Source organism: Ambystoma mexicanum, chromosome 1p, assembly GCF_040938575.1.
Source record: "Ambystoma mexicanum isolate Mex_15411 chromosome 1p, UKY_AmexF1_1, whole genome shotgun sequence".
NCBI lineage: Eukaryota > Metazoa > Chordata > Amphibia > Caudata > Ambystomatidae > Ambystoma > Ambystoma mexicanum.
Genome location: NC_090921.1, coordinates 404,445,433 through 404,460,248, shown reverse-complemented (window position 1 = coordinate 404,460,248; position 14,816 = coordinate 404,445,433). Strand labels below are relative to the sequence as shown.

Below are 14,816 nucleotides of genomic sequence, written 5' to 3'. Positions count from 1 at the left end.
ATGGCTCTCCGGCTGTATCATGTACTGTCATCGGTTGGCAAACCGACCGCTGCCCAGCCGTCCGAGAGCCCATTCCACCAGAGCGATCGCAGCTACCACGGCGTTCCTTTCTGGTGTGCCCCTGCTGGACATATGCAGGGCTGCTACGTGGAGGTCGACGCACACCTTCACGAAGTTCTACTGCGTCGATCGGGATTCCAGGGAGGAGTCCAGGGTCGGCCAAGCAGTGCTGCGCGACCTGTTCGCCTGAGGTGAGCCTGGTGAGGAGGTAAGATGCTTAATGTTGAGTTTGATGCAATGCTTAATGTTGAGCCTTTGCCACCTCCCGTGGTTGTGCATGTGTGTACTGCTATGTATTCTTTATTCATGAGCATGTGAATCCATGCCAGACCCCATGCTGGAGACTGTTGTTCTCCAGCATGGGTCTGGCATGGATTCACATGCGAACCCTCCCGCCTACCCCTCTGCGGCTCTTCACTTGGTCATACTGCCACTTCACGTGCTTCCAAATCTGAAGATGGCTGCCAGAGGCGGTGCTTAGGTAGAGGGCAGTCATTGGCTGTGGTCAGTATGACGCAGAGACCAGTGATTGGTTATTACTACGAAAGACAGATCAGAAACGAAACTGATACTGTTTTTTTCTTTACCGAGGATTCCCAGCCTGACGACGGGGAATATTCATGAGCATGTGAATCCATGCCAGACCCATGCTGGAGAACAACAGTTACAGGTAAGTAACTTGTTCCAACCACACTGTATTTTAGAGCTGTTAGGCCAAAGGCTTTCCTTTCCGTTTGACTGTAACACTGTATAAGAAACTTGATAAGTTATCTGTAACCTTGCAGTGATACCCTAGGGTCTGGCAGTGTACATATGTAAAATACAGACAAGTGTCACGTAGGTGGACGAGGCCGAACTTGGGTAAGGTTATGTACGTGAGTCGATGCCATGTGTGAAAGGGACTGCGAGTATCGGACGTCCCAGATCAGGACAGACGCAGAGATGCTCACACCCCACCTGGAGAGAATACGGAAATTCAGTGCCTCACTTCCTGACAGCTATGCCAATTAACCAATCCACTAGCAATTCATCCCTCTGCATACACCTCTCTAACCAAACACAACCACAAGCCTACAACACAACAATCTGCAAAACGTCACTACACTGCAACAACAAAACAAACCACACATGGACTCGCACAACAGCACACAATGACTACCAGGCCAGCCATCTGACCCACTGGGCTGAGGCCACCAACAGCACATCTCTGCTCTCTTGCACTTTTCCAGCTTATTCCAACTAACTGACCCCTCCCCCCTTCCTTTTTTTTCAGAGCAACCAGAGCGCTAGGGGACCACTGCGGGGGTGATAGTGTGCAGTAAAAATATCCTTTAACGTTAACAAGTTGAGGACCTGCACAGTCCCATACTCCAGCTTGAGACTGCAACATTTGCAGCAGAGGGGCCTTGTTAGCGTGTAGGTAGCCCACACTATTGTCCCGGGCCCCTTACAACCAGAACAAACTTTAGTTTATTGGTGCAGGGTGCAAGATAAATCCTCCCCACCAGTCCTGCTGAAGAATGCACTGTCAGGGGCCTTTGGCCACAGGGGGGGCAGCAAGTGCTTCATGGGTATTTGGCTTAGGCTATGCTTGTTTGCAATAGCATCAGTCTTCCAGGTCTTCAGTGCAAACTCTTCAGATTCTAGACTCTAGTGGGTCAAAGTCTAGAACGGCTGCAGGGCTCCCCTTAGCCAGAATTATAGCTTGAGGTTGCCAAAGCCCACCCAATGGCAATGATCTGCACCATTCAAACAGGTAGGGGCTGTCCACTCATGGCTGGAATGTTGATTGAGCCAGACTGTCCATCCCCATTTCCACCAAGTCATATACACACAGCAATTTGCCCGGGAGGCCAGGGGGGACCTGCAAAAGTGCATGACCTTATGTTTGTTTTGAACTGAAGAGGTGAGCCAAAAAGCAACAAACAGGCCTTAAGCCGGATGGCGCTGCCATCTTGAGTTTATGGTACTCAAAATGACATTATTTGATTTAAAAAAAATGTTGCAAGGACGTGCCCCAGGAAAATAAGTCCAACTCTGTCCACTTCCACAAGCCTGTTTAAGGCAAATCAAAAAGACATTAATCATAAGTGAAACTGGGATCCAAAGAACCCCAGCAACACTTAACTTTAAAATGTGTGCTACAATAAAACACAGGAAAACATAGATGGTGTCACGGCCCCCCTTACACTGGTAACATTATGGGCTGACCAGTGCAAGGTAAATGGTGGTGAAACTAAAAGGGCGTTTTTGCTGATCTCCAAAGTCGGGCCAAGGATTTGAGACATCAGTAATAAGCTGGGATTCCTTTGATCTCAATGGAAGGAGAGTTGCAAAAAGAACATCCTTTCCAGGGAAACCTAAATCAGGCTTTGAAAGTAGTATAAGTAGTACTTCAATTACAAATGTCTGCCTGGGGCACTGTTTAAATCATTAAACAGCTATCTTCTAAGGAGAATCATGTTGTGCAGTGGAAAAAGGCATTTAAGATTAACAAAAGTGTAATTTAACAAAATGAACCTAAACGGATAGATTGTTACACTATAAAATGCCACCGAATTTTTAACATTAAAACCACCCACAAAGCTTCAGATCCACCACTGAACCTAGATTCAACTTCTGCACCTCAAAGAAACCTGATTCCTTGTGCGAAAGGCATACTGTGTGGCACATAAACGCAACCTACTATAGCCACAAACATCCCTCTGACAAAACATCTGCATTTTGCGCACCATTATTCAAGGGCCAGCCACCTCCCAAATCACCCTCTTTTCCTCCCCTTATCATATAACACATGTTGTAAGAAACCCTGTATTCCTCAAACTACCCTTATAATGGCAGAGACCCCAACCCCTTTTCCTACGCTGGACATACTTTTGTATATATTGAGAGTATAGAAAACTCAACAGTGTGGTCAAAATGCAATGCTGTTGAAGGTAATTTTCAGATTCGGCCCAGTGGACAGATTCCGGGAAGCCACCCGATTCTGGTGACCGGGAAAGCCACTAATGTCCAGCCAAACTTTCAGGTAGTGTGACTGTGTAATAAGGCTTAGATTTAGGAGAGTGTGAGAGAGATGAAGGTTTCAGTAAAGCACACGGAATACTCTTAATACCAGACTCGGATTTCTCCAGAGACCACTGCTGAGGTTCCGGAATCCGTAGAGGACAGTCTTCTGTGTTTGGTACAGTTGAAGAAGCAAACCATTTGATTTGTTGGATTGATCTGATGTAACGCTCACCTGATTCCCGCAGAGGCGCCGGTCTTGACTGGGTGAATGCCGTATCTTCAAAGGTGATGTGTAACACACGGTTGACTCTTTGGGCTGGACCTCTGTGCACTGTATGTCTGACTCGAAGAGTAATATGTCTGCTGATAGAAAATATGGGATTAATGAACTGGGGTTATTGGGTGCCTCTCTCCTCTTCCCTTTCTCTTCTCCTGTAGAACCCCAAAGGTTAACACCCTCACCTTAGGTAAGTGAACGCCGAGCTCTCCATCTGCCTCGGGGTAGGGTGCCGTAACCAGTTTCTTCACTGGATAAGGGTGCAGGCCTCTTGACCTCAGAGGACTGCTGTCCGTCGTTAACTGCACGAACGGTAAATTCTGGGCACTTCAAATGTCTTAAAAGTCTTTTGTAATGATATCTCTTGTTTTGCAGGGTTCCGGCGATGGCGGGCTGATGAGAGTTGAGGATCGAACCCGCGTGAGGAATAGAAGCGCCTGGAAGCACGTAAGTAAGCGCTTGTAGCCTGCTTCACGATGCGCACTAACTGTCCCTTTTATCTTGCAGGTACAAGTTCGGAGCTTTAGAGAAGCTGAAGGGTGCTGGAATACCCACTGGATTCGGCGTGGGAAGGAGTAATGGCACGTGAGTAATAAAGTTGCCCAATGTCTTTAAACGCACCTTCTTTGTCTTTCAGATGCGGGATGCAGCGCTGAAGGCCTCCGGAGCGTGCGAAGAGCTGCTAAGCTTTTGTCTTTCAGATGCCGGAATGCAGTGGGAAGACCTCCGGAGCATGCGAAGAGTAGGTAAGCCTTTGTCTTTCAGATGCCGGAATGCAGCGCGAGGCGTTGGTGACAGCCGATGGACCAGGTAAGAGATGCGCTGCCACTGAAGACCGTAGTGCTAACCTGTTCTTTCTTTGTCTTTACAGGTGCTGCTGAAGACTGGATTCCAGGATGGTAAGCCTTTGTTCCCTTAGGCCCAGGATCAGAAGCAGAAGACGCGATGAGCGTTCTGCTGCAGAGAATGCAGAATAACGCAAAGCAAGATTCATCCATCGGGTGTGGTTTAAATAGCCTCCTGTAGTGCTTAGGTGTCTCCTTCCACAGCCACGCCTAGGTAAGAAAAGAGTTCCTGCTTTCCAGAAGAGTTCCAGTGTTCTGAACCTAGGGAGTGGCTCCTGCCCCACCCAACAGGAAAAGTAGTCCCAAACAGAAGAGGATCAGGGGTTCAACTGGCAGGTAAGTAAGCAGCATGGTCTGCTGCAGGTAAGTCCACCCAAGCATCATGAGCCTGGTGCTTCCAGCGCTGGGACTGGGCATCTTTATGAGCCTGGTGCCACTGGCGCCAGGACAGGGTCCAAAAGGTCCCAATTGGGACTGGCTGGCACTCGGAACCGGGGTTATGGGTCTGCTTCCAAGGGAGTCGGGCAAGTCCTGATCTTTTGGAAGCAGAGATCATGACATCCGATTACTCCACAATATATACGTTTGTAATTGTATTTTGGTGATGTATGCATATTGTATTTATGTATTGCTAGTTTCACTGGGGTAATTTAGGAGATCGATGTTTCAGTTATTTATGTAAGATTGGGAAATATCAGTTATTGTGGATTTATCCTCGATCTGAACCATTGCTAGAAGTTGAAATATTTGGTCATTGAGAAGTGGGGATTTAAGCCAGCTTTTTTTGGTACTCTGGTCTATGGGTGGGGGGGGAGTGGGGACAAATCTGATAAAGGGTCACTTAACGCAAACACACTGAAGTGCTTCCAGACTCGCCCTCAAGATGTGTCCAAAGACCATCTGGACAGACCAGAATGCATAGATTTACCCATCATTCAACTATTCCAGTTGCAAGCCCTTCAAAATGTTCGCAATACAGGAAAACGCAAGTGAACTTTACTTTTGAATTTGAAAAGGTTTGATTCTTTGTGTGTTGATATTTATACATTTTTGTTATCGAAAACATGTTAATATTTTACCATCAGTGAATAAACCATTTTAAGGTTTAGTTGCTGTTAACATTTTTCCATCTACTGAGTCTTCAGAACTGTTAAAATTATTTTTGGCCTACCTTCCAATCCATCTGAATAAAATTCCATGTTTTCCACCCAAGATAAACCAAACTCCAATCAATTGTATAGTATATGCGGACGACCTGGTCCTGATGGATAGAACACAAATTGGGTACAGCGTCTCCTTTCGGGCTTGAAAATATATATATGGACTCAAACCAACTGTCAATAAACACCTTGAAAACGTCGATTGGAAACATAAAAAGCAAAAAAGACAAAGCTTTCAGGTGGAAAATTGCCGAATCCAATTTAATGACTGTCGACTCAATAAGATATCTGGGCATACAATTCAATATTCAAATTCGATTTGCGAGAAACAATGGGCTGCTGAATTTACTTCGAAAATGACGAAGTTAGCCCTACAAGCTGCAATAATCAACAAGAATTTTGGAAAATTTTCATTGGAACCAGTCCTCATATTTTATCTACAAAAAGTAACTCCGATTATAATATTTGGGGCTGAGGCAGGTTGGCACTTAAGTGTGCAAATGTGGCACACATTGGAAGGCCGCTTTTGGCGGAAAGTTCTGCGGGTACCGCAAGCAACACCAATTACTGTCCTGCGACATGAATTAGCGATCAATTCGCTGCATATGAAAATGGTTTGGAACTCTATCGCAACATTGAGAATAGCCCTAACATCATCAGCCCCGGCATACAAAATCTTTGCCAGCAATCAGGCGTCGAATAAGCATGATCTCCTCAGTTTATGGTTTCATAAATTGTCGGCGTTCCTCTCTGCAGCAAATATTACCAACAAGGAGTTGATAAATCGTCCACAACATGCAAAAATAAAATTCGACAATTGGGCATGGATGGCCAACAATGATGCGAGATCCAAAATAAAATCGATGAAATTAATGGAAGGTGTGCATAGAAAGCTACATGAACCGGCAAGCTATTTATTGCATTGTCCTTCGAGACATTATCAAGACCAATTTCTTAGGTTTCGAATTAATGCTTTAAAGACCAAAGAAATTCTTTGGCAAAGAAAGGACAAATCCATCAATGATGATCTTTGCCGTTTCTGTAATCAGTCGATCGAATCAGTCAAACATCTGTTAATTGAATGTACTCAGACTGTTCCTCAACGCACATTACATTTGGGAAGTTTTGCACCGACAGATGGAGACATGGAACAATGGTGGGGGAGGATCATCTCTGGACACAACATAAAACTTGTATGTGCAACTGTGAATTACTTTGACTCAATTCTGAAAGCAGAGGGTTAAAGCTAAATTTTTGGCGTAAACCTAATGGAGTCGGTAATTGTATGTTCCTTAGTTGTATGTCCGCCTGATCGGCCTCTTTTAGGATGCGTGAATTGAGGTCTTGTCTGAAACAAAAGTTTGTCTTTTTTTTCTATTTAAATTCAAACTGTAGTTTTCTTAAAATAAAAAAAACAAAAAAAATTTAGTTTTCAGTCTATTCTATTTTTGAGATGTTAATTACTGCCTTGTCCTTTTCCAAAACAATCGATCAGTTCAAGCAATACCCTTTTGTATATTTGCCAAATTTAAATGTACACATTTTGCCTGAATGCAAAATAAAACTTCCTTCCTCACAAAATGTGTGTCACTCAAGTAAACCTGGGCAAACCTATCGGGCCATAATCAACACGCTAAGTGCTAGTTGGAGTGTGACTGATTCAGGCAAATACCCAAACTCTAATGGGAACATTTTAATTGGGAAAATGTAAAGTGATTATTCTAAAACTAATATGCTGTGGATTTTTCCCTATTCTTGGCATTACTACTTTTACGCTGTTGCACAGGAAAACCAACCTCTGCTTTCTGATGTTAGCCTGGGGGTTCTTCAGGTTTGAAAAATGCCAAATGAATCTTAAATGTGAAATTAGCTTTTGTGCAGTATTGAGATGCACATTTCCCAAATTGCTTTAGTTTTATTAGAAACAAATGAATTGAATATACTCATTATTTTGTCCGTGCCTTTTTTTCCATATCATCTTTAGCATGCCATCATTACAATCCTTATTTTCTGTGCAGATATGGGACCCCCTCACCACCATCAGGGCCACCGGATGCCGCATCCAGTCGACCATCCTCCATGGGGTGGACCCCAGCACCCAGAGTTTGTACCTGCGCCACATGGCTTTAACGGGCAGCCCCCTCATGCACGACGACCAGCCCCACCTCATGTGAACCATGATGACCCTAGCCTGGTTCCAAATGTGCCATACTTTGATCTTCCTGCAGGACTCATGGCTCCACTGGTCAAGGTAAAGGGTGTAACAAGAAACACCAAAATATGTTTTAAAAAGCTTTTGAAACTATGTTGTGAAATGATAAATAGCCAAAATGTTCTCTTCTATACAGAGAACATCTGAGTAAAATCATGCTAGAAAATATTTGTTCAAGTGGATGGGTTTTCGTTTGTAGATCTTTATTTTGGAACTTCCTCAATCTGTCTGGCATCTCATGCCTTTTTACACCAACTCTGGTTGTCATCGGTTTGGAGGCATTGTTCGGGTGTCAGCTGTTCCTGAAACTATATAAGACTGCCTGCTTTTGGTCTTTTGTTATGTTATGTTACTTTGCATTTATATAGCGCCTTATATACCATTGGAATGATCTCAAGGCGCTGGTAGGTTCAATGCCCTTGGGAACCATAGTTCAAATCAGTAGAGAGTCATAAGGTGCGTGGATACACCGGATATGCGTGCGGCAGGTGTGGCACTCGTGTGATAGCTGCTTATTAGCGATAGGTGTGGTGGTTGGGAGATCGGAAGTATGTGTTGGTTCTGGCAGGGTGATACCAGACTGATTCTGGCTGAGTTAGGCCTGAGGAGAACGCCTAGACTGGCGGGTGTGCAACCAGCAGTTTTTATTTAGAATGATGGGGAGTATGTGGCAGGTGTTGGTATGAGAACAGCTATACCGAATGTTTCATAGTGTCGCTGTGTTCTAGTTGAGTGGCAGTGTATAAAAGAGAGTAAGCATGGTGATGCGATATGATGGTTTTCAGTAGGTGCTTGAGATCGAGCACCTTCATGCTCCATGCATTCCGTGCGCTCCAACCGTTCCATGCGCTCTAACCATTCTTGCACAATGTCCATCCCATGGCCTCTCTGTTCCATGCATGCCATCCGTCGCATGTACTCCCTCAGTTCTATGCACTCCTTCTGATCCATGCACTTCGTCTGCTCGATGCATTGCATCTGTTCTGCACACTTCGTCCTTTCTGCACACTTCGTCCTTTCTGCACACTTCGTCCTTTCTGCACACTTCGTCCTTTCTGCACACTTCGTCCGTTCATCCTGTTGATTGTAGTGCAATCTTCTTTTTTGTGTGCATGCTGTGCATGGATTCCTATGGGAACTCCAGCCTTTTTGCTTATTTTATAACCCTGTCCTGACATTTCCAGGTCTTTAAAGCCTTCTGCTTTACTTCCCTTGCATGTTTTGCTCATTTTTCTGGGGAAACTGAAGAATTTTCTGTGCCATTTTTCTTTTGCACTTACCACCAATGGCTGCTAAAGGTGGCTAGCACCTTTTAAAATAGCCCTGCCACGAGATTTTAATTTGTTCTTTGGCTTCCTCCAGCCTTCTCGTGTGAAATGCCATATATGGTAACTCCTCTCCCATTGGAAGCTGCTGCTTTCGTGGGAAAGTGGGCTTTGTGTGTGAGCCAAAAGAGGGGGCTGGGACTGTCTGGTACCAGTCCATATTCTCTGGCGCCCGAAAGTCTGTTGCTGGACATGACCAGTGGCTGTCCAGGATTTGACAACCCTGGGCTGTTACAATGTCGCAGATCCTTGTTAAGATGTGCGCCCCTTGGACGTTGCGTACCTGAATCTCCAAGAGTCTTGCGCACTGGGGTAGCCAGATAGTAGAAGTCGTAGACTGGAGCAGGCAAGGAAGTTGTGGGCTGAACGAAGGGATGCTGTACAAAGAACCGGCCCCGGCTCCGTCCTGGTAAATCAGGATTGAACGGGGACCAGCTCCTGGCGCCACGGATGACACTTCCCTTATTTTAACGTGGCGCCAGAACAGTGCAAGCACTGATAGGGAAGGTCAAAGATGTAAACCAGCAAACACCAAAACGTGAAGTCCAAGGCAGCAGCACAGGCGAAGCTCTTCACAACTGCAGGGCAGTAGAAGATCCAAGGACCCCAGTACCCAAGAAGAAAGCAAGGAGCAGGAAGGAAATGAATGAATGAATGAAGGAAGGAAGGAAGGAGGGAGGGGCCTGGGATGGAGCAAGCAGTAGGCAGATGGGCAGCATGGACAAGGCAGGACCCAGCAAGGTAGTAACAGGACAAGGAAGGGTCAGCACAGGGAAGGACCAAGGAGCAGCCCGAACCCCCAAGTGCAGGCACGAGAACGAGGAACGGGAAGCAAGGGTAGCAGAACAAGGATTAGGCAAACGTGGAGCGAAGCGTAAAGAAAAACCCCAAACCGCGTTGACGCGACAAGTCCCTGGTCCGGACTGCTAAAATGGCAACCGGCATGAAAATGTGGCTTGCAACGCAAGCAGTGCCATGCATGCGTGGAACAGGGGCCGCCGCAAGGTGGAGGCTTGGAACACAAGCTTGTTTCAATGCGTCTCGCTAACGGCGCCCGCGTCCCGTATGGCACAAGACAGATGGCAGACCCAGGGGGAGCGCGCCCATGAATGCTCTCCTCTTCCAGACCCTGAGGCAGAGTATAACCGCCAGGAACAAATCTGCCACATAGGACACCCCTGCCGCCCTGCACAGGTAGGTGTCCTAACAATCCTTAACGTTGGTAGACTTATGCCCAGTTTGAATCTTGGATAAAAGGAGGGCTCATACAGCGATTTAACAGATCATTGTTGGAACCAAGACTTCTACGAGGAAGAGAAGCCTGCTGACGACCCAAGGATGACTCCTGAAGCTGATCAGCGTCGAATCCAGTGATTGACGCGGTGAAGCCCGGATTCTCGGTCTGTTACCACTGGTCCATAGGGCGAAGCTCAAACAACGGTCTTCTAAGATCAACCCCTGCTTGAGAATGCACATCTTGGAAGCCTTTGCAAGTGTCCCTGGACCACCTGGTGGACTAATCTGCTCCCTTTTGAGCTACCTCGCTGCAGTCATTCTGAGCACAGCCTTGGAACTTGAGAAATCTTTAGTTTCCGATACTTGTGAATCTGATCAGAAGCACGTGCTGTGCAAATAGTGCAACATCTAATGGTAATCACAGAGTAGTTCATCTTTATTTTGAAGGAACTTTGACATGGGCGTGACTGTAACCCTAACGTGATGTGTAGTGTACTCAAGACCCTTGACGCATTGAGGTCCCCGCTGATAGTTCTTTCCACACTGCTGGTCGTTTGCTTTATGTGGAGCTCATGTTTCAAGATGATATTGCCGTTTCCTGCATCTTTGACGCACCCATCGACAAACTTATTCGATGGCTGTTTGAACCTCTCTGATGGCCGTTCCTGTTTTGCCATCTGAAAACCTTTGCTGCCTCTGGCAATTAGATGGCTGTTGTCGGCCTTGGGCTTCAGACTTCGCCCTTACGGTAGGGAGAGTGGGGAACCGTTTTCTCTAGACACTTTTCTTATGAGAATGCCTTTTCTTTCCTTTCCCCCCTCCTCTTTCTTTTCTTATCTGGCTGCTTTGCCACGCTATTATGGAGAGAACTCCTTTTAAGTATTGCCCTTCCTGCAGCGACAGTTTTCCGTAGAAGGGCACAAGGCGTTAAACGGTAGCTATCTTGTGACCACAGGGTACAGCTTTGCACGCCCTATAAACTATTTAGGCCTTTTAGGGGAATTTTCCCAAAGTCCTCTGGAAGGTACGACTTCACAAAACTATCCTAATGGTTTATAGATCTCCTACTCGTAGTATCAGTCTGTACGACTCATGGAACCTTGGTAGAGAGGCAAAGCAGTCCGGTGTATCATAAGAGGAAGATGTGAACTGTAGGTAAATACAGTGAACCCAGTTAGTAAAGCAATTCAAAGAAACCCTTACTCAATAAATGTATAGTAAAATATAGGTTCATTATATACACACAAGAATTACTTTTAAATATGAGCACGTTGACCCAAAACACTTTAGAACACTTTTAAAAGGCCACTGCTTAGTTTGTAGTTTCTCGCAGTTACAATTGTTACAGATTTTGACATTAATGACGGTTCTATTGTATTGGCGGTAATAACGCGTGTGATGCTGAAAATGCATCAGAGGGACAGGGCTTTTGAATCCTTGTCCTTTATTGCTTTTTATCATGTGTTCTGTCTTGTTTTCCGTGCAGGAGTTCATGTGGGACTCCTGGCGGTGTGGCTCTTCCTGTATTTGGTTTGGTGAACAGACCCTTGGGATACCCTTATGGCATCCATGGGTGGGAGTAGGACCCTGTACTCCTAGAGCAGGGTACGGGCTGGTGGCAGCTCCGTGCTGAATTGACTGGTGCCCTGAGCGTCCTCCATTTTGGGGTGCCAAGGCCCCGTCACTGCAATCGGTGGATTCCTGATAGGAAACAAGATGGCCCCTTGCTTTCTATCACCTGTTAAACTGGGGTGGGGGGGATCTGGGAATCTCTCTACCAGCACGAACACAGCCCAATGACCTGTTCTTGGGTGAATAACCCCTGGGAGAGACTCTACCAAGACTCTATCGCCTGTTAGCTTACTTTTTCCCCAAAGTCCCGGGAAGCCCTTACTCTCTCCCTTCACCCTGAATGGCTGATGGGTGGAAGTTCCCTATATGGTGTGGTGAGAAAGTCCAGATTAGACTACCTGGAGCCTTCTCAATGACTATGTTGTGGGTATGCCCGTGGGGTGGGACCTGAGTGAATGGAGTGTGTGAATATGCATTTCATGTTCAGGGTGTCTAGTATCTGGTGTTTGACACAGTGACTGAGACAGCCCTGCCCGAAACTGGTATGCAGTGTGTAGTGCTGAATGACAGGGTGCTTGTCCACATCCTGTGGTGAGTGTCTGGATGGTGAAGAATCGCCTGAATGCACCGTGCGCCTGATTGGCTGCCTGACTACCCTTCAAATGCATTGTGTCCTCCAACGCATTCCACATCTTTGACATGTAATGTCCACAGTTGTGCACTTCAGAAACTTTTTCGGCAGATGGCGTCCTGCATCGATGGCGTCGGGTCATGTCCCTCGAGGGCCTCCGTCGAGGACGACGTCACAGGATATCATAAATAGGGCACACGGTGCCCGTAGCCTCATTTCTGTTTTTTCTGCGAATGACTGCAAGGTTAAGATGTCGCTCACCGACCCCCCCCACCGCATCTGTTTGTGGTGCCTCGGCGAGTCGCACGACGCAGACGACTGCTCGAATGGCCGGTCGCTGACTGCAAAGGCCTTGCGGAAGGGGAAGCTCCAGGTAGGTAGGGGCTCGAAGCCTGTTAAGTCCCAGACTTCCAAGTCCAAGGGGCTTTCCACCGATGACTCGAGGGGTGACTCTACGTGTCGGAAGGAATTCCGGGGATCTCGGTACCAGAGTGGTTCCCGCCACTCGTCTTCCTCGTCCCGGCACTTGCGAAAGCGCTGTCACCGGTCGCCTTCCCCGTCCTCCTCGGAGGATGGTGCCTCGGGGAAGGTTATGTGCCCTACAAAGTCCTCGACTCTGAAGGAATGGGCAGCGTTCAAGAAATCTATGATGGCAATTTTTCAGTCGCAAGACACAGGTCCGGTCGCGCCGGCCTGGAACGGTCTTGTTCCGTGGCTCGCACACCTTCAGGCTCTGGTTTGCCACCCGACACTCATCGGGAGCCGTATAGGTCCCGTACGAACAAGGAATCGAAGGGTCGCAAGAGACCTGTCTCTAGGTCTCGGTCCTCGTCCCCAGCGAGACCGCAGCAACCTATTGAGGACTCAGGGCTGGCGTCGAGTTGTTCGGCGCTGTATCCGTCCGATTCGTACATCGACGCCTTGCCGTCGTATCAGCCCACGGCACCGTCGGCACCTGTGACGACGATGTCAACGGCTTCGGCGATCCCGAGGTTGTCGAAGCCTTCGGCGCCTTTGGGAACTTTTCCTTGAAATTTGTCTTTGGAGTACCCAGGCATTGTGGATCCTCCAAGAAAGGCTACATCGAAGTCGGTGAGGCCGGTTTTGACCTGCAGGCCCTCATCTCTCCCCAGACCTCGGTTTCAACCCCCTCTGGATGATAATTTTGAAGAGGAGGAAAGGTCTGAGGTTGAGGAACCTGGTGAACTTGATGATGCCCCAATTTTTTCTGGGGATAGTTGGAGGAGTGGACAGACCCTCAATGATGCAAGTGGACTGGACACTTCCCCGGAAGTGGAGTTTGGAGACTCATGGCACAAGTCTTGGAGTATCTGGGCTAGTCTAGTCCTCCAGAAGACTTTGTGCAAGATGATCTGACGGACATCTTGGATCAAGGTCGTCCTCTGATCCTGTTTTGCCATTTCATTCTACCTTGCAGAAAAGGGTGGCAGCTGGTGGTTCAGGCGGCTACGGCCACCTCGAGGCAGGCGGCGTACCCTACCATCCCTCTGGATAGGGACGACAACACTTCGATGTTTGGGCCCAGAAGGTATTTTCTGCTGGGAGCATGGCCTTGAAATCTATCAACTCCACGTGTGCCTTGGCTAGGTTTTCACACACTTTGTGGAATTGTTTCCTTGGCGGCTGAGAATATTCCCGAGGGGGAAGAAAAAGATGGTTTCCTTGGCTCGTGCAAGACAGGAAGGATGCTATGTGTGAATCCCTTCAGTCGGGTTTGGATACGGCCGACAGTGTTAGCTGATCCATGGCTGCGAGCACGGTGATATGCAGATTTGCGCGGTTGCGGAGTCAGGGTTTTCTTAAGATGTGTAGGCCCGTCTTCTCGACATGCCCTTTGATGGCGCACATTTATTTGGCAGCAAGACTGACTAGAGCCTTGAGAGGTTGAAGATCTCAAAAGCTGCGGCGTAGTCTTTGAGCGCTGCGGTGCGTCAACATCCACCTTTTCGTCCTAGGGGACAGCAGTGGAGGGGAGGTTCCTTTCGGTACTACTCCTCCTTTGGTAGTACGAGAGGGGCTGCCAATTAAAGGGGCAAGCGGAAAAGGTACCCGTGGTGGATGGGGAAATCATGGCGCTAGAGCCGCTCGGGCTGCTGCCTCTTTGCCTTCAGGCACTGCCGCAGCCGCTTACAGTCATGAGGCCATGTCCCATAGTTCGTCGGTTGGGGGCAGACTGTCTCAGCATCTCGAAGAATGGCGGGCCATTACTTCAGATGCGTGGGTGTTGGATACCATAGCCCACGGCTATTGTCTTGCCTTCCTTCAGCGGCCTCACAACAATCCACTGGGGAAACACTCTTTGAAGCTTCCAGATCCGCTCCTTGCGCAGGAAGGAATGGTATTCACCTTCTTTGATCCCAAAGAAAGACGGGGTTTGAGACCCATCATGGACTTGAGTTGGTTGAACAAACTCCTCCGGAAGGACAAGTTCAAGATGGTCACTCTTTCTCAAGTCCTCCAGGCCCCTC

General features: G+C 47.6%; 1 protein-coding gene across 5 annotated transcripts in view; it reads left to right on the top strand.

The window, feature by feature from the left end:
* CHERP (calcium homeostasis endoplasmic reticulum protein) overlaps positions 1-14,816 on the top strand; it is a 1,035,077-nt gene that overhangs the window by 598,622 nt on the left and 421,639 nt on the right. For all 5 annotated transcript variants that reach the window (XM_069649195.1, XM_069649194.1, XM_069649192.1 and 2 more), the window contains one exon: positions 7,370-7,602. In XM_069649195.1, coding sequence (XP_069505296.1) covers positions 7,370-7,602 — 233 coding nt within the window. The remainder of the gene's footprint in view (positions 1-7,369; positions 7,603-14,816) is intronic.